The sequence below is a fragment of the Ranitomeya variabilis genome, chromosome 2 (genome assembly GCF_051348905.1).
Source record: "Ranitomeya variabilis isolate aRanVar5 chromosome 2, aRanVar5.hap1, whole genome shotgun sequence".
NCBI lineage: Eukaryota > Metazoa > Chordata > Amphibia > Anura > Dendrobatidae > Ranitomeya > Ranitomeya variabilis.
Window position 1 is genome coordinate 254,718,646 of NC_135233.1, and position 20,965 is coordinate 254,739,610.

Genomic DNA, 20,965 nt, shown 5'->3' on the forward strand with positions numbered 1-20,965 from the left:
TGAGGACATGTCGGCTAAGTGCACCCCGGACCTGTCTAGCATTAGGCACTTGCAGTTACTTCATCACGCCCTCAGGTGGCGCTGCGGCTACATAACAGTTCAGACACATTGTGCTGCAAATGTAAAAAAAAATCATAAAAAACTGAGAGGGGGTAAATGTACAGCACCTGCGCCCCCTTCCGTGGGATCACCCTCTGTGTACACCAGGAGACGTACTGGTGGCTGATAACAGTGAGCAATTGCATGGACACAGCAGTGCTATATAGAGACCTGTACGGGGCGGCACACACATCCTCGTCCAGGGCGCACACCACAACGTAACGGGTCACTGAAGCCAGGCAACGTGCTACCAGGATGCGGGGAGGAGAGATGAGATGGGGGCGCATATGGTGGGGACAGGACTGAGGAATACAAGGGGTCTACTCACTGCCCAAGGACCCCGACGCTGCACCTAGAAGGAAAAACACGTGATTAATCAGGAGGCTGCAGACTGAATTCAACGGGGCCAACCTCCCCATATCGATGCAACACTGGAACAGAGCGATTGTTAATTGTAACGTGTCCATTCAATGACAGCATGCCGAGGTCTTGAAAATGGTAAAGAATTGAAACAAAGCATATTAGAAAATAGCCCCCCATTCTCCATTGTATCACACCTGGCGCAGGGGCTGTGGGGGGCGGAGCAAAACAGACCAGGGAGGTTGGCGGTGCAGGCTCCGCCCCTGCACTAAGGCCCGCCCAGCCTGAACCTGTCTCATGAGGCAGGTACGGACTGGGGTGAAAAAGTCCTGGCATTTGGAATCACACAGGCCCATGCTGTCCCCGTCCCCAGGAACCAGATGGGATATATTACTAATATTACCCTGGATGGAGGAAAGGAAGATTATCTACAAGACCAATATTTCTAATGATATCCGTGGCCTGCTGGGGTAAGTGACGGAGTCAGCAACTTTGTGCTCCATCACAACTCTTAATAATATGGGTGTCTTGAGAACACCGATTCTGTTAACAACGTAGAAGACAAGGCGGCCCACGACCAGACAGGCCCTTCTGGCATTAGCCAGAATTGCCGGATGGCCAGTCCGGCCCTGTCATGAGGGGTAAATTTGATCTGTAGACACTTTTGTCAAACTTTAGACGTCAAATTAGTTGGCACCACTTTTTGGTCCCCAAAAATGTTAGCGCATGTTGCGACATTTTAAACCCGGCCCCATTTCATGTAAGCCATGCCCCTTGTTGAATAAGGCACAATAAACAGATCCAACAATAGAAGATCGGCTCCAATGTATCATGCAGGGACTTGACAACTTCTGCACCCAGAGCCCAGGTTGTCACCTGGTGATCTACTGACATGTGAGGAGCCGATGGATGGGCAAATCAGAGCCACACCCCTGACTCCTCCCTCCAGGATCCAGTAGAGGGGATCATACCCTCCCCCATTACAGTACCGTCCTGCGGCACATGATCCCGCGGCAGATGGGCAGGCGCTGCAGCCTCGTTCCCTCCGTGCGAGCTGCGATTAGTGGCGGCTTCCCCTCGCTGCACTTGTAATCTGCAGATAATGCTTCCTACCTGCGGCTGCTTTGTGTTTCCATTCTTCACCACTTTCAATATCTCTGCTTGCTGCCAGTGAATGTGAAATCTCTTCTTCACTCCTGATCTAATACAGCCCTTCAACAAGCATGGATCCAGAAAATCCACCAGGCCGCTACAGTGGATCACTGCAGACATTATAGTCCAGGCCGGACACTTCCCACAGCTGAGGGTTTGTTACAATCGGATCAAGTTGGATGTAAAGAAAATGATTCCCATTCTGTGCCAGCAAGCTTAGGAATGGAAACACAAAGCCTTGTGTAGGGATCCGTATATGCCCGCCTATCGTTTTCTATCCATGACCGTGTGATGTACGCCAGCACTCCGGCCAGTCAGGGGTTCCATCTCACCCAGAGAAAGGGCAAAGCGGAGGACGGAGAAGAAAACTTACAAAACAAGGAATCCGGAGAAGAACAAGGCTCATCGGCTGCAGCGGCCGGGGCTTGTCAGGTCCTGTGAAGGGATGCGGCTGCTGACAAGCTTGTTCTCTTTGAAATCCTCCACTGCGGTGACCCCCGAGTCTCTGCGCCGCACTCGGGTCTGTGATCACTGAAAATGCAGATGTTTATAAGAGGGAAGGGGGGGCTGTCTACTTGGAAGACCCCCAGAACCGACCCCGAACGTCCACAGAATCCGCCATCTGCAGAGGACGCCAGGCCAAGTCACGTATATGGGGTGCTCCGATAGGTGGAGTCCAGCGGTTGTGGCCCTATACCACTTGCTTGGTGCCAATGGCGGTCTCTCAGATCCAGGGCCGATGCCAGGTTTACACAGACCCTTGGGTGACAAAGTCCCAGGGGCCCCTCTTCACTTTCCACTATGGCTCCTTGCCTTCCATGACTAAAAACTATTTTCAGAGAAAGAGACATGCATTTTTTATGGCTTTATAAAGGCTCTGCGCAGTAAAACGTTGTGATTTTTCTGCATTAATAAACATACATAAAGGAGGCGGTCTGGTGCCCTGTTTCTTACAGCAGCCTTGTGGGGGATCGCACGAAGCGGGCACGGACAGCAGAGCGGGGCCTCATCTATCGCGAGAACTGGCTTTACTTTTCGGCACTGCTACCATTTGGGGTCCACATGACTTTCTGAGCTCTTTTTATCCACTTTCGTTTTTTGTTTTCTTTTTAGCTGAAGTGACCACAATATCAGCATTTCTGCCATGCATTTTTAAAGGGGATTCCCTATATTATAAGCACAGGGAGGCATCCTTAGGTTTCTCTATAAGTTGTGACTCGTAATGCAACTATATGGAAGTAAGGAGTGCCGAGATGCAATACCACACACAGCCTGTGGACAAGGGTGGCGCCTTTCCTGGACTAGAGCAGCCATGTTTCTCTAATCCTGCACAACAGTAATGAAAGATAACTCTGGCTCTGTTACTTACATGAGTTTGGAGACCCATGAGGCAGCGGTGTGTAGGACCCTGCTCGCCACGATCGGTTGCGGAAGCTTTTCTTGCACCTGCCGCAGTCCTGCCCGGTGGTGTTATGCTCACATTCACACTGCAATGCCCCCTCTCGGAAGTTACATGCGTTGGCGTGTAAGTTACATTTACACCTGTGAACAGGGAACAGTCATGTGAATATTGACAGGCGGCCATCAAGCAAGATGCTGCAATATCATCTGGTCAGGTAACAGATGGCGAATAAATGCTCCAGGCAAAAAACTAAACATGGCACCAACCAACATGTTCCATCCCTCCCCAGTGTCCTTTAAGATTACTGTGTTTTGGGCCCAAAACTTCATAGGACAATCACAGGCTTAGATATCTTCTATATTCAGGGAGCTCCCCCTAGTGGTGGCTGCAGACAGACAGAACTTTGTAACATATCTCTGTGTACAGGGAGCTCCCCCTAGTGGTGACTGCAGACAGGATCTTATCATGTATCTCTGTATACAGGGAGCTCCCCCTAGTGGTGACTGCAGACAGAACCTTATCATGTATCTCTGTATACAGGGAGCTCCCCCTAGTGGTGACTGCAGACAGAACCTTATCATGACTCTCTGTATACAGGGAGCTCCCCCTAGTGGTGGCTGCAGAGAGACAGAACTTTATAACATATCTCTGTGTACAGGGAGCTCCCCCTAGTGGTTCCTGCAGGCAGAATCTCATTATGTATGTCTGCATGCACGGAGCTGTATACTGAGGTGCAGTGGCGTAATGACCACAATTGCAGGGTCAGGAGCCCACCGACTCCAGCAGAAACTTCAATTAGGTGCGAGTCCTTGCACATGCAACTGAAGTGTATTGCCCCGCACAGACCCATTGGTCCGTGCAACACAATACTCACTGCTGGCCAATCAGAAGGCAGCAGTTATCGTAGGCGTGCACGTGACCAGGAGCACATAGCAGTGACATCATGTGCTCCCGTTGCACACTTAAACTTAGCTGTCGGCTTCAGGAGAGGACGCGGGTGAGCGAAGGGAAGGTGAATATATATATATAAATCAGTGGCCACACTAGTACATGAATGACAATGGGCTGTGTAGTATATTACATGAGGACTATGGGGAGTGCATTATACTTCTGCTGTGGAGCCCTTCGTGAGTATAATCATTTTTTTTTTTTTATATATATACCTTAAAGCACAGCAGCAGAACTGGGGACATACAAGTGCTTCTCACTAGAGTCATTACAAACAGAGTGATCTATTTCCAGTGTTTCTGTTAATGTTGATGATTATGGCCAGGACCGTCATCAGGGCATTACTACCCTGACTGGCGTATGGGGCCAGATGAGAAGAGGGGGCAAGCATTGGGTCCGGTCTCTTCCGCTCATCAGGCCCCAGTGGCAGGATTCTGCTGGGGCAGAAACTGAACCTGCGTCCGAGATGCAGGTTCAGTTAAACTCTATTGCCGTGCGGGCCCTGGCCCGCATGGCAATAGTTAAAAGCTGCCAGATAATCGGAACCTGACAGCTGACATCAGCGCGCACATCGCCAGCGTATAAAGTCATTGTCATTCGCCGAAAAGAATGCGCTTGAAATGCCTAGGGTGAAACATCAGCACTGGACCACAACCAGGTAAGGAGAAAGTATTTTGTTTTATTTTTATTGAAAGCGGCAAGCCCGGGGCAGAATGGAGACATGGGGCAGAATGGAGACCCAGGGGGCAGGATGGAGACCCAGGGGGCAGGATGGAGACATGGCACAGATGGGGCAGGATGGGACATCACATGGGGGAAGAATGGATACTCATGAGGGCAGGATGGGAGAACATATGGCTAGAGCCAGGAATGAGATACATGGGGGCCAGGATAGAGGATAATATTATCACAGGGGCTAATTAAGGGATATTATTACTGCAGTGATGTATTTTTTTTTTAGGATACTGAAACCCTATGTCGACTTTTTTTCTTCATCTGGTGTAGTGTAGAAGTTGAGAAAAAAAAAAGTAATGTGTTCTGCAAGCGGTGCTCTAGATAACTGTTATTTCCTGCAGAGACGAGCCCTGGCTGAAAGAAGTGATGGCGGTCTGTGCTGGATGAAGATGAAAAGTGAAGATGAAGGACTTCACCTAGAGATGTCACTGGTGAGTTAGTGTGTTACCTGTACACTGATACTATACACTGTATAATATATACAGAGGTCCTGTGTACAATGTCACTGGTGATCACTGTATTACCTTTACACTGACACTATATCAGAGTTCCTGTGTATAATGTAATTGATCACTGTATAACCTGTACACTGATACTGTATACAGAGCTTCTGTGTATAATGTTACTAGTAATCACTGTATTACCTGTACCAAGACACTGCATACTATGCACAGATCTCCTGTGTATAATGGCACTAATGGTGATATTAGTATTGTGTTTTTTATTCATGGTCAGTATTGTAGTATTCAGTCACTATGTGGTCGTAATATGTTGTCTGGCCATGGTGTGCCGGTATTTGTCCCTTGTATGTGCTATTATTTGGTCACTATGTGGTGGTAATATGTGGTGTGGTCATGGTGCGGTGGTATTTGTCCCTTGTATGTGATATTATCTGGCCACTGTGGTGGTAATATGTGATCTGGTCATGGTGCGATGGTATTTGTCCCTTGTATGTGATATTATTGGTCATTTTAAAAATTGAAAAATAAATAAAAATATACCTAAATTGTATTGCATATTTTAACAAATGTTTAATAGGTTAGAGTAGAGTAGGGCCTGGCCAAAAGAGTCTACCTTGTTGTGGTGGCGGCTTAAAAAGTCTTTTGGCCAAAACAAAAGCTGCTGGCTATGTATGTGATCTGGTGATGGGAACCGTGGAAGGTTCGAGGGGTGGAGGCAGGGCTGGGGCGGAGCCTGGGTGGGGTCTCAAGGGGGCCCCGAAAATTTTGCCAGTATGGAGCCCCTAAATTCCTACTGGCAGCCCTGATTATGGCTTACAGTCAATGAAAACCCAAAAGTCAGTATCTCAGTAAATTAGAATACTTTATAACACAGCTTTAAAAATTATTTTAAAATCCGAATTGTTGGCCTACCGAAATGTTTGTTCAGTAAATGCACTCAATACTTGGTCGGGGCTCCTTTTGCATCAATTACTGCATTAATGTGGCTTGGCATGGAGGCGATCAGCCTGTGGCACTACTGAGGTGTTATGGAAGACCAGGTTGCTTTGATAGCTGCCTTCAGCTCTTCTGCATTGTTGGGTCTGGTGTCTCACCTTCCTCTTGACAATACCCCACAGATTCTCTATAGGGTTAAGGTCAGGTGAGTTTGTTGGCCAATCAAGCACAGTGATACTGTTGTTTGTAAACCAGGTATTGGTACTTTTGGCAGTGTGGACAGGTGCCAAGTCCTGCTGGAGAATGACATTTCCATCTCCAAAAAGCTTGTCGGCAGAGGGAAGCATGAAGTGCTCTAAAATTTCCTGGTAGACGGCTGCGCTGACTTTGGTCTTGATAAAACACAGTGGACCTACACCAGCAGATGACATGGCTCCCCAAACCATCACTGATTGTGGAAACTTCACACTAGACCTCAAGCAGCTTGAATTGTGGCCTCTCCACTCTTCCTCCAGACTCTGGGACCTTCATTTCCAAATGAAATACAAAATTTACTTTCATCTGAAAACAACACCTTGGACCACTGAGCAACAGTCCAGTTCTTTTTCTCCTTGGCTCAGGAAGACGCTTCTGGTGTTGTCTATTGGTCCTGAGTGGCTTGGCACAAGTAATGCGACACTTGTAGCCCATGTTCTGGATAAGTCTGTGTGTGGTGGCTCTTGAAGCAATTACCCCAGCAGCAGTCCACTCCTTGTGAATCTCCCCCAAATTTTTGAATGGCCTTTCTTAACAATCCTTTCAAGGCTGCGGTTATCCCGGTTGCTTGTGCACCTTTTTCTATCACACTTTTTCCTTCCACTCAACCTTCCATTAATATACTTGGAAACAGCACTGTGTGAACAGCCAGCTGCTGTAGCAATGACATTTTGTGGCTTACCCTCCTTGTGGAATGTGTCAATGACTGCCTTCTGGTCATCTGTCAAGTCAGCAGTCTTCCCCATGATTGTGGAGCTACTGAAACAGACTAAGAAACCTTTTTTAAAAAAATGCTTAGGAAGCCTTTGCAGGTGTTTTTTGTTAATTATTCTAATTTACTTGGATAATAACTTTTGGGTTTTCATTGGCTGTAAGCCGTAATAATCAACATTAACAGAAATAAACACGTGAAATAGATCACTCTGTTTGTAATGACTCTATATATGAGTTTCACTCTTGTATTGAAGAACTGAAATAAATAAACTTTTTGATGATATTCTAATTGAGTGAGAAGCACCTGTATATACCAGGATGAGGCACATATATACTAGGATGGAGGGCGCATATAATTATATACAGTGCCTACAAGTAGTATTCAACCCCCTGCAGATTTAGCAGGTTTACACATTTGGAATTAACTTGGCATTGTGACATTTGGACTGTAGATCAGCCTGGAAGTGTGAAATGCACTGCAGCAAAAAATAATGTTATTTCTTTGTTTATTTTTTTTTTAAATTGTGAAAAGTCTTTTCAGAGGGTCATTTATTATTCAACCCCTCGACCCACCAGAATTCTGTTTGGTTCCCCTACCTAAAGTATTAAGAAGTAGTTCAGGCACAAAGAACAATGAGTTTCACATGTTTGGATTAATTATCTCTTTTTCCAGCCTTTTCTGACTATTTAAGACCCTCCCCAAACTTGTGAACAGCACTCATACATGGTCAACATGGGAAAGACAAAGGAGCATTCCAAGGCCATCAGAGACGAGATCGTGGAGGGTCACAAGGCTGGCAAGGGGTACAAAACCCTTTCCAAGGAGTTGGACCTACCTGTCTCCACTGTTGGGAGCATCATCCGGAAGTGGAAGGCTTATGGAACTACTTTTAGCCTTCCACGGCCTGGACAGCCTTTGAAAGTTTCCTCCCATGCCGAGGCCAGGCTTGTCCGAAGAGTCAAGGCTAACCCAAGGACAACAAGGAAGGAGCTCCGGGAAGATCTCATGGCAGTGGGGACATTGGTTTCAGTCAATACCATAAGTAACGTACTCCACCGCAATGGTCTCCGTTCCAGACGAGCCCGTAAGGTACCTTTACTTTCAAAGCGTCATGTCAAGGCTCGTCTACAGTTTGCTCATGATCACTTGGAGGACTCTGAGACTGACTGGTTCAAGATTCTCTGGTCTGATGAGACCATGATCGAGATCTTTGGTGCCAACCACACACGTGACGTTTGGAGACTGGATGGCACTGCATACGACCCCAAGAATACCATCCCTACAGTCAAGCATGGTGGTGGCAGCATCATGCTGTGGGGCTATTTCTCAGCCAAGGGGCCTGGCCATCTGGTCCGCATCCATGGGAAGATGGATAGCACGGCCTACCTGGAGATTTTGGCCAAGAACCTCCGCTCCTCCATCAAGGATCTTAAGATGGGTCGTCATTTCATCTTCCAACAAGACAACGACCCAAAGCACACAGCCAAGAAAACCAAGGCCTGGTTCAAGAGGCAAAAAATCAAGGTGTTGCAGTGGCCTAGTCAGTCTCCTGTCCTTAACCCAATTGAAAACTTGTGGAAGGAGCTCAAGATTAAAGTCCACATGAGACACCCAAAGAACCTAGATAACTTGGAGAAGATCTGCATGGAGGAGTGGGCCAAGATAACTCCAGAGACCTGTGCCGGCCTGATCGGGTCTTATAAAACACGATTATTAGCTGTAATTGCAAACAAAGGTTATTCCACAAAACATTAAACCTAGGGGTTGAATAATAATTGACCCACACTTTTATGTTTAAAATTTATAAAAATGTAACTGAGCAACAAAACTTTTTGGTTTGTAAGATTTATGCATCTGTTAATAAATCCTGCTCTTGTTTGAAGTTTGAAGGCTCTAACTTATTTGCATCTTATTAAACCTGCTAAATCTGCAGGGGGTTGAATACTACTTGTAGGCACTGTATATATATATATATATAATGCATTCAGGATGGGGGTGCTCCAGTCCAAATCTTGCACCTGGGCCCATCAGCCTCTACTTATGCCTCCGCTGAGGTGCTATAGGCAATGCATGCAGTCCTCATAATGTAACACCCTCACACACATATATTTGTATCCCCTTTCCATGGTGTATACAACTCCCAGCAGCAGGCGGTGGCACATGACATCACTTTGGTGGAGGTCCCAGGAGTGGTGACTCTGACAAGGTGCTCAGTCTCCAGTCCTGCGTGCTCCGAGCAGCCCATCTCCACCAAGGATCCTTTGATATATCATCCAGATTATATATTAACGAGGAGTTGGGGAGACGGCGCAGGAATTAGTAATTTTTTCAGTGTTTGATCTGCAATGAGAGGCCCCACAGCTTAGATGTAAATTTTATAAGCTTTTCTGGAAGGACAGATCGTGAATTGGTTAAATGCACCGACTAATGTGACATTGAGAGGTCGTCACTGCTGGTGAAGAACTCGCCAGGGTAAGAGAATGATGGGGGTAGTGCTCTAATATGAGGATGTAATGGCGAGGACACAGATGAAGAAGTGGGGTCAACTAACAGCAGAGTGTTTCAGGAGAGGTGTGTGGTGATCTTTTGGAGGGTTAGAAACTGAAGATTACATAGAGGAAAGAACAGGGTCCCAGCAGCACAGAGTATTTCAGCAGATCAGAGTATGGCACCTATGTTGGTAGTGACCTGCTCACTTATGTCACTGCACAGGCTAATAGAGGAGAATTCCTCGATCCATCAGTCATTTTCCCCTTTTCTTGATATGAGGTGACAGGTGAACATTATTCAGCAGTTTATAGAGAAAGCCCTGATTCAATGGAGCACAATCTGCATTTCTGCCCTGTCCACTTGCATAAGGAAACAATGAGGATGTGAATTATTTAATGTCCACGGCCGGCTGCATCCGGCACCTGCCACTTTAATCAGTGAGGTTACTGTAAGATGGGCACATATGTATACACACCCTGCCTGGTGCAGGCACACATGAGCGAGCACAGGCCATGTTCACCATTCGATACACAGAAATGCCTCAGGAGCTTCCATCACTCTCCACAATCATGGACGGGATGCGCAAGGATGACTTCACCATGTGCATGAAAATGAGACTTCAAAGGGCATTACGTCATGGATCATCTGGGGTTTTTTAGATGAAGAGTGTGAAATAAACAGTTAAATTACTTTCTTAGGTTTAAAACTGAATTTTGAACATATTCTTGTGGTTATTATCTGTGTCTCCATGACATCCTTGTTTGTGGAAATGTTGAGTAATATTTGGCCTTGACAAGACAAGAGTTTGGCTATAGTGGTGACTGTATAAATCTGTATGCAGTGATCTCCCCCTAGTGGCGACTATATAAATCCATATGTAGTGGGCTCTCCCTAGTGGTGACTGTATAAATCTGTATGTAGTGAGATCCTCCTAGTGGTGACTGTATAGTGGTGACTGTATAAAATTGTATTTAGTGAGCTCCTTCTAATTGTGGCTGTAGAAATCTGTATGTAGTTATCTCCCCCTAGTGGTGACTGTATAAATCTGTTTGTAGTGATCTCCCCCTAGTGATGGCTGTATAAATCTGTATGCAGTGAGATCCTACTACTGGTGGCATACAGGTCCTTCTCAAAAAATTAGCATATAGTGTTAAATTTCATTATTTACCATAATGTAATGATTACAATTAAACTTTCATATATTATAGATTCATTATCCACCAACTGAAATTTGTCAGGTCTTCTATTGTTTTAATACTGATGATTTTGGCATACAACTCCTGATAACCCAAAAAACCTGTCTCAATAAATTAGCATATTTCACCCGTCCAATCAAATAAAAGTGTTTTTTAATACCAAACAAAAAAACCATCAAATAATAATGTTCAGTTATGCACTCAATACTTGGTCGGGAATCCTTTGGCAGAAATGACTGCTTCAATGCGGCGTGGCATGGAGGCAATCAGCCTGTGACACTGCTGAGATGTTATGGAGGCCCAGGATGCTTCAATAGCGGCCTTAAGCTCATCCAGAGTGTTGGGTCTTGCGTCTCTCAACTTTCTCTTCACAATATCCCACAGATTCTCTTTGGGGTTCAGGTCAGGAGAGTTGGCAGGCCAATTGAGCACAGTAATACCATGGTCAGTAAACCATTTACCAGTGGTTTTGGCACTGTGAGCAGGTGCCAGGTCGTGCTGAAAAATGAAATCTTCATCTCCATAAAGCATTTCAGCCGATGGAAGCATGAAGTGCTCCAAAATCTCCTGATAGCTAGCTGCATTGACCCTGCCCTTGATGAAACACAGTGGACCAACACCAGCAGCTGACATGGCACCCCACACCATCACTGACTGTGGGTACTTGACACTGGACTTCAGGCATTTTGGCATTTCCTTCTCCCCAGTCTTCCTCCAGACTCTGGCACCTTGATTTCCGAATGACATGCAAAATTTGCTTTCATCAGAAAAAAGTACTTGGGACCACTTAGCAACAGTCCAGTGCTGCTTCTCTGTAGAAAAAAAGTGGCTTTACCTGGGGAATGCGGCACCTGTAGCCCATTTCCTGCACACGCCTGTGCACGGTGGCTCTGGATGTTTCCACACCAGACTCAGTCCACTGCTTCTTCAGGTTCCCCAAGGTCTGGAATCGGTCCTTCTCCACAATCTTCCTCAGGGTCCGGTCACCTCTTCTCGTTGTACAGCGTTTTCTGCCACATTTTTGCCTTCCAACAGACTTACCATTGAGGTGCCTTGATACAGCACTCTGGGAACAGCCTATTTGTTGAGAAATTTCTTTCTGGGTCTTACCCTCTTGCTTGAGGGTGTCAATGATGGCCTTCTTGACATCTGTCAGGTCGCTAGTCTTACCCATGATGGGGGTTTTGAGTAATGAACCAGGCAGGGAGTTTTTAAAAGCCTCAGGTATCTTTTGCATGTGTTTAGAGTTAATTAGTTGATTCAGAAGATTAGGGTAATAGGTCGTTTAGAGAACCTTTTTCTTGATATGCTAATTTATTGAGACAGGATTTTTGGGTTATCAGGAGTTGTATGCCAAAATCATCAGTATTAAAACAATAAAAGACCTGACAAATTTCAGTTGGTGGATAATGAATCTATAATATATGAAAGTTTAATTGTAATCATTACATTATGGTAAATAATGAAATTTAACACTATATGCTAATTTTTTTAGAAGGACCTGTATATAAATATGTATGCAGTGACCTCCCTCTAGTGTTAGCTGTATAAATCTGTATGCAGTGAGACCACCTGTAGTGATGGCTGTATAAATCTGAATGTAGTGAGCTCCTCCTAGTGGTCGCTGTATAAATATGTATGTAGTGAGCTTAAGGTACCGTTACACTAAACGATTTACCAACTATCACGACCAGCGATACGACCTGGCCGTGATCGTTGGTAAGTCGTTGTGTGGTCGCTGGGGAGCTGTCACACAGACAGCTCTCTCCAGCGACCAACGATCAGGGGAACGACTTCGGCATCGTTGAAACTGTCTTCAACGATGCCGAAGTCCCCCTGCAGCACCCGGGTAACCAGGGTAAACATCGCGTTACTAAGTGCAGGGCTGCGCTTAGTAACGCAATATTTACCCTGGTTACCATTGTAAAAGTAAAAAAACAAACAAAAAAACACTACATACTCACATTCCGATGTCTGTCACGTCCCCCGCCATCAGCTTCCCGCACTGACTGTCAGTGCCGGCCGTAAAGCAGAGCACAGCGGTGACGTCAACTTCACTGGTTACAAGTGAACACATCGCTGGATAGGCGTCACACACGCCGATCCAGCGATGACAGCAGGTGATCAGCGACCAAATAAAGGTCCTGATCATTCCCTACGACCAACGATCTCCCAGCAGGGGCCTGATCGTTGGTCGCTGTCACACATAACGAGATCGTTAGCGGGATCGTTGCTACGTCACAAAAAAGCGTGACGTTGCAACGATATCGTTAACGAAATCGTTATGTGTGAAGGTACCTTTACCCAAGTGGTGACTGTATAAATCTGTATGTAGTGAATTCCTCCTAATGGTGACTGTATAAATATGTATGTAGCGAATTCCTCCTAATGGTGACTGTATAAATATGTATGTAGTGAGTTCCTCCTAGTGGCGACTGTATAAATATGTATGTAGCGAATTCCTCCTAATGGTGACTGTATAAATATGTATGTAGCGAATTCCTCCTAATGGTGACTGTATAAATATGTATGTAGCGAATTCCTCCTAATGGTGACTGTATAAATATGTATGTAGTGAGTTCCTCCTAGTGGCGACTGTATAAATATGTATGTAGCGAATTCCTCCTAATGGTGACTGTATAAATATGTATGTAGTGATCTCCCACTAGTGGTGACTATATAAATCTATATGTAGTGATCTCCCCTAATGATGGCTGTATGAATCTGTATGCAGTGACCTCCCTCTAGTGGTAACAGTAGAAATCTGTATGTAGTGAATTCCTCCTAATGGTGACTGTATAAATATGTATGTAGCGAATTCCTCCTAGTGGCGACTGTATAAATCTGTATGTAGTGAGTTCCTCCTAGTGGTGACTGTATAAATATGTATGTAGTGAATTCCTCCTAGTGGTGGCTGTATAAATCTGTATGTAGTGAGTTCCTCCTAGTAGTGGCTGTATAAATATGTATGTAGTGAATTCCTCCTAGTGGTGGCTGTAGAAATCTGTATGTAGTGATCTTCCCCAAGCGGTGACTATATAAATCTATATGTAGTGATCTCTCCTAATGATGGCTGTATGAATCTGTATGTAGTGGCCTCCCTCTAGTGGTGGCTGTATAAATCTGTATGTAGTGAGTTCCTCTTAGTGGTAACAGTAGAAATCTGTATGTAGTGAGCTCCTCCTAGTGCTGGCTGTATAAATCTGTATGTCATGAGCGGCCTCTAGTGGTGACTGTATAAATCTGTATGCAGTGAGACCATCTGTAGTGATGGCTGTATAAATCTGTATGTAGTGAGCGTCCCCTAGTGGTGGCTGAATATCTGTATTCAGTGAACTCCTATTAGTGGTGGCTGTATAAATTTGTATGTAGTAAACTCCTTCTAGTGGTGGCTGTATAAATCTGTATGTCATGAGCTGCCTCTAGTGCTGGCTGTATAAAGCTGTATGCAGTGACCTCCCTCTAGTGCTGGCTGTATAAATCTGTATGCAGTGAGACCACCTGTAGTGATGGCTGTATAAATCTATATGTAGTGAGCTCCTCCTAGTGGTGGCTGTATAAATCCGTATGTCGTGAGCTGATCCTAGTGGTGGCTGTATAAATCTGTATGTAGTGAGCGTCCCCTAGTGGTGGCTGAATACTGAATATCTGTATGCAGTGAACTCCTCCTAGCGGTGGCTGTATAAATCTGTATGTAGCGAGTTCCTCCTAGCGGTGACCATATAAATCTGTATGTAGTGAGCTCCTTCTAGTGATGGCTATATAAATATGTAAGTAGTGAACGCCCTCTAGTGGTGGCTGTATAACTATATGTGGTGAACTTCCTCTAGTGCTGGTTGTATATCTGTATCTAATGAGCGCCCTCTAGTGGTGGCTGTATATCTGTATGTAATGAACTCCCTCTAGTAGATGCAAGCAGCAATAATCATACAATTTATCAAATAGGAAGAGTTGACATGTGAAGCCCATTTAACAGATATCTTTGTGGGTCCCGGCCTGATTTTAGCTGATTTCCGAGCAGTCTTAACTATAACATGGGCACCTTATGACTTGCAGTCCATTAGGTGATACTCAGATACAGTGGCGAAGGTATAAGGGGTGCCGAGCAAGCAGTAGCATTGTGGCCCTAGAGATAAAGGCGGGCCCCTATTATAAGCATATTATCAAAGGTTTGGGGCCCGTGATATATACTGTGTAATTGGGGCTCGGCTCAGCAAATGCCTCTGCTGGGATAAATATCACCGCTCTGCTGACAGCGTCTCCCCCTCGAGCTGTACTCACTTGTGACACCGTGCTCTGTTTAAGTGACTGGATCTAAATATCACCCCATGCCTGATTAACTCCAATTAGACCCTATTAGGGCTGTCGGAGGCAGAGCGAGGGGGGTGCGGGCACAGGGAGCTCCGATTATCTTATAATGTAGAGACAGGGAACGATTTCCCCAACAGAAGGAGGATGGGGGTAAGGGTCAGGATGATGATGGACCCCAGGAAGTCATTGTTATATGTGTCTACCCCTTCTGGCCATTAAAGGGTGCCTTCAACATTTTATGATGTCACTCCAGCGCCCCCGGGGGCTTCTAACGCGTTAGTCGTCTCAGTGTTGCGTTAAGCATTTGTCCGCTATCGATCCAGGGCTAACAATAAGCTTACTCCAATTTGGCCGTGTGCTGACATCTCTCTATTTTTACTGCCTTTCATTAGTCTTCTGATATTGACGAGTCCTGGACAAAGAGCTGACAATTGGAACGGAGTGCCGAGCAATTTACTTAGGATTATCCCTCTGGTTACTGCTGCCCTGGGAGCTGTGCGGACCACTGTGTGTCAACCCCCCCGGCACAGGGAGATGCATCATAGGTCTAAAGGGCCAGGGATGGGTTGCAGGAAAAATAAAAGGGGCAAATGCCCTAGAGGAATATAAGGAGAGAGAGAAGGGGCAAATGCCCAGTAGCAACCACCTTGGGTTAATTTGCATTTTCTGCAAAATTCCTTGTTTTTCGGCGCTCTGTGGAACAATTATTAACGATAGAAGATCAATATTACACAATGGTCCAAACTAGTTAGTTAATATAAGATTCTTCCAGAGTCCTATGAATTTGGGGCCCCTGTGTGCAGAATGGGGTGACTGAGCCTGAGTCGTGTCTGCATACATGGGAGCCTGCAAGTAGTGTGCTATTATTTATGATGATCATTGTGCAATTTGTACCTTCTGTCTGTAGCCTAGTCAGATAATAAAAGATCCAGCCAGAGTCTAATGGACATGGGGTCCCCACTATCCCAGAGAAGGACCACTTGCAGAAGGGGCTTACCTAGATCTCAGCTGTACCGCTATACTTGTGAACTTGGTAATATGGGCACAGCCTGGTGCCATTATCAGGACAACGTACAATGAGAGGAGCCCTTAGCACAGGCTAGGATTGGAGTCTCCTGGTTTCCTCTCCTCCATGCAGAGCTGTGATGAGGACATGTGTCTGGATACACCGACACTTAACTTACACTTTACCAACATTGGACCTTTTTGCTAAAAATATCCATAATCTGCAATATTAGCAGCGAGTGCACAGAGTCCTGCTGCAGTCAGACACGACCCATGGCCAAGGTCTGTTTCGGGAATTCCTTGGGGGGTCCGTGCTCGTCTTGGGAACAGCAGATGGGATTCTTTTTGCAGTGCATATGCTGGAGATACAACTAGCTCTGCACTTCTCATGACTTAATTAGACGTTTGCCGGCCTTGTGATGATGCACGGGGTCTGGGGGAGATCAGAAGGTTCCCTGCATATTAACTATACACTCACCGGCCACTTTATTAGGTACACCTGTCCAACTTCTTGTTAACACTTAATTTCTAATCAGCCAATCACATGGCGGCAACTCAGTGCATTTAGGCATGTAGACATGGTCAAGACAATCTCCTGCAGTTCAAACCGAGCATTAGTATGGGGAAGAAAGGTGATTTGAGTGCCTATGAACGTGGCATGGTTGTTGGTGCCAGAAGGGCTGGTCTGAGTATTTCAGAAACTGCTGATCTACTGGGATTTTCACGCACAACCATCTCTAGGGTTTACAGAGAATGGTCCGAAAAAGAAAAAAAATCCAGTGAGGGGCAGTTCTGTGGGCGGAAATGCCTTGTTGATGCCAGAGGTCAGAGGAGAATGGGCAGACTGGTTCGAGCTGATAGAAAGGCAACAGTGACTCAAATCGCCACCCGTTACAACCAAGGTAGGCCTAAGAGCATCTCTGAATGCACAGTGCGTCGAACTTTGAGGCAGATGGGCTACAGCAGCAGAAGACCGCACCGGGTACCACTCCTTTCAGCTAAGAACAGGAAACGGAGGCTACAATTTGTACAAGCTCATCGAAATTGGACAGTAGAAGATTGGAAAAACGTTGCTTGGTCTGATGAGTCTCGATTTCTGCTGCGACATTCGGATGGTAGGGTCAGAATTTGGCGTAAACAACATGAAAGCATGGATCCATCCTGCCTTGTATGGAGCATCTTTGGGATGTGCAGCCGACAAATCTGCGGCAACTGTGTGATGCCATCATGTCAATATGGACCAAAATCTCTGAGGAATGTTTCCAGCACCTTGTTGAATCTATGCCACGAAGAATTGAGGCAGTTCTGAAGGCAAAAGGGGGTCCAACCCGTTACTAGCATGGTGTACCTAATAAAGTGGCCAGTGAGTGTATATGCACAGTACACGGAGTCGGACTTATGTGTCACAGCTACTAGCCAAGGGTGGGCTGCTTATTCAGGCAGTGCCCGAGAACCCACTACCAGAGGAGGCTCATGGCCACATGCACAAAGCTGTTTAGTTTGAAGGAAAGTACTAAGTATGGGCTAATAGACACCTAGAATGGCTTGTGAAGGCCTCCAGGACCCTTGGCAGGCACAATCTTTGCCAATCACAACCTCCCTGACGCCCTGGCTGGGCCTTACTCCTTCTACTCTTGTCACATCCAAGGCTGTATTCACAATTCTCTGTCACTCTGGCTGTGAACGGAGTATCGCTCATCTTGGGAGACTCACCTCGCTGACACCTCTATGTTGGAGATAGCATAGAAATACTTTCTCAGGTTGTCTCGCTGCACGTAGGTCCCACCGAGCGCTGGCCTCAGGAGCCGTAGCCGCAGGTCGGTGAAAGTGAAGAAGTCCTTCAGACCCTTGGCGCTCTCCATCCTTGTGAACAGGTTCTCCATCTTTCTTAAGTCAGGACCAGCAAAGATGGAGAAGCGTTCTCGAACCTCGAAGACCACGTTTTTCTCCTTCTTGGAGCCAGCCCAGCGGGAATATTCCTCGGTGCACAGCACACGGCTAACGTTGCTGGCTATAAGGTTCACCACCTTCTTGGGTGTCATGCCAAATGCTTCGATACAGTCATCGGCATAGTATTGGTATGGGTGCCAAGTCCTTCCATAGTCCAAAGACTTCTCCAACATCATGGCGGTAGGACGTCCATATTCAAAGGTCACCATAATGTCATCGGTTAACTCTATGGTTTTGTTCCAAGACATGGTGATGTTGGCAACCAGCGGCTCCGGGTATCGTTTCCATGTGACGCTTTGCCAGTAAGTGGCTAGACCTTCCTCGTCCTTGTCGACCATGAGACTGGGGGGATGGGCCAGGTCAGGCGTGGAGGCATCGCATTCATCGCTGCAAAGATATGGGTTCTCCTACAAAGGGCGACAAACAAAGGATTGGTGACTGATAACTAACACATAGTCCATGGGGCTACATTACATTACTTAGCTAACCTTTCCAACAACATAGGCTCAACTGGTTCAGTGTCAAGACATCTACACATGGAGAACGTCCATCTGCAGAAAGTATCCAGTGACTAGAATGCCCAGTCCCATGATCTTATAGTCAATTAATTACCATTGGCACCATAGTCATGTAGCCCTGGAGCCAAAGGTCCAACATGGATTACACTATTATCACCATGATATAGCCCCACCATACAGTGCCCATATAAGACAACATACCATCCATCAGTACTTGCATAATACCAAAATATAGTGTCCACATATCACACTCAACTTATCGTCACTATACAGTGCCCACATAATACCACAACAAACCACCTACATAGAGTATCCACATACCACTGCCATACAGCGCTTACTCAACACCACAACATAGCAACACCATACAGTACACACATTCCACCGCCATACAGTATGCAACACTACAACATACCACCACCATACAATAAACACATACCACAACATACTGCCACCATATAGTACACACATACCACCAGTGCTCACATAATACCAAGATGTCCCAATATGATACCACCATTCAGTGCCCACATAACAAAACATAAAACTGCCATATAGTGCTCACATAACACCATGATATTCCCACATTATAACACATCGCACCTCAGTACAGTGTACACAGCACAAAATACCATCAACCGATGCTTATATAAAAAGCCATACAGTGCCCCCGTAATACCATTACATTCCAACATAATACAGCATACCACCATAGTGTCCACACAAATCACAATACAACACCACCATACAGTACACAATACCACAACACAGTTTGAAAATACAGCACACAAAACCACAACAGAGTGCCACCATACAGTACACAATACCAAAACATACTGTCACCATATAGTACACAATACTACAACATACCGACACCATACAGTACACAATACCTCAACATACTGCCACCATAAGTACACAATACCACAACATACTGCCACCATAAAGTACACAATACCACAACATTCTGCCACCATACAGTACACAATACCACAACATACCGTCACCATATAGTACACAATATCACAACATACCACCACCATAAGTACACAATACCACAACATACCGCCACCATAAGTACACAATACTACAACATACCGCCACCATACAGTACACAATACCACAACATACCGCCACCATAAGTACACAATACTACAACATACCGCCACCATACAGTATACAATACCACAACATACTGCCACCATAAAGTACAGAATACCACAACATACCGCCACCATAAGTACACAATACTACAACATACCGCCACCATAAAGTACAAAATACCACAACATACCGCCACCATAAGTACACAATACTACAACATACCGCCACCATACAGTACACAATACCACAACATACTGCCACCATAAAGTACACAATACCACAACATTCTGCCACCATACAGTACACAATACCACAACATACCGTCACCATATAGTACACAATATCACAACATACCACCACCATAAGTACACAATACCACAACATACCGCCACCATAAGTACACAATACTACAACATACCGCCACCATACAGTACACAATACCACAACATACTGCCACCATAAAGTACAAAATACCACAACATACCGCCACCATAAGTACACAATACTACAACATACCGCCACCATACAGTACACAATACCACAACATACCGCCACCATAAGTACACAATACTACAACATACCGCCACCATACAGTATACAATACCACAACATACTGCCACCATAAAGTACAAAATACCACAACATACCGCCACCATAAGTACACAATACTACAACATACCGCCACCATACAGTACACAATACCACAACATACCGCCACCATAAGTACACAATACTACAACATACCGCCACCATACAGTATACAATACCACAACATACTGCCACCATAAAGTACAAAATACCACAACATACCGCCACCATAAGTACACAATACTACAACATACCGCCACCATACAGTACACAATACCACAACATACCGCCACCATAAGTACACAATACTACAACATACCGCCACCATACAGTATACAATACCACAACATACTGCCACCATAAAGCACAAAATACCACAACATACCGCCACCATAAAGTACACAATACAACATACCGCCACCATACAGTACACAATACCACAACATACCGCCACCATACAGTACACAATACCACAACATACCGCCACCATACAGTACACAATACCACAACATACAGTACACAATACCACAACATACCGCCACCATACAGTACACAATACCACAACATACAGTACACAATACCACAACATACCGCCACCATACAGTACACAATACCACAACATACCGCCACCATACAGTACACAATACCACAACATACAGTACACAATACCACAACATACCGCCACCATACGGTACACAATACCACAACATACCGTCACCATATAGTACCCTCATAACACT

At 45.5% G+C, this 20,965-nt stretch overlaps 1 protein-coding gene across 3 annotated transcripts in view; it reads right to left on the minus strand.

The window, feature by feature from the left end:
• Positions 1-20,965, minus strand: part of NTNG2 (netrin G2) — an 83,049-nt gene that overhangs the window by 39,096 nt on the left and 22,988 nt on the right. For all 3 annotated transcript variants that reach the window (XM_077284720.1, XM_077284718.1, XM_077284719.1), the window contains 3 exons: positions 17,779-18,422; positions 2,981-3,153; positions 428-451 (listed from right to left, as the gene is read on the minus strand). In XM_077284720.1, the coding sequence (XP_077140835.1) occupies positions 428-451; positions 2,981-3,153; positions 17,779-18,422 (841 nt within the window). The remainder of the gene's footprint in view (positions 1-427; positions 452-2,980; positions 3,154-17,778; positions 18,423-20,965) is intronic.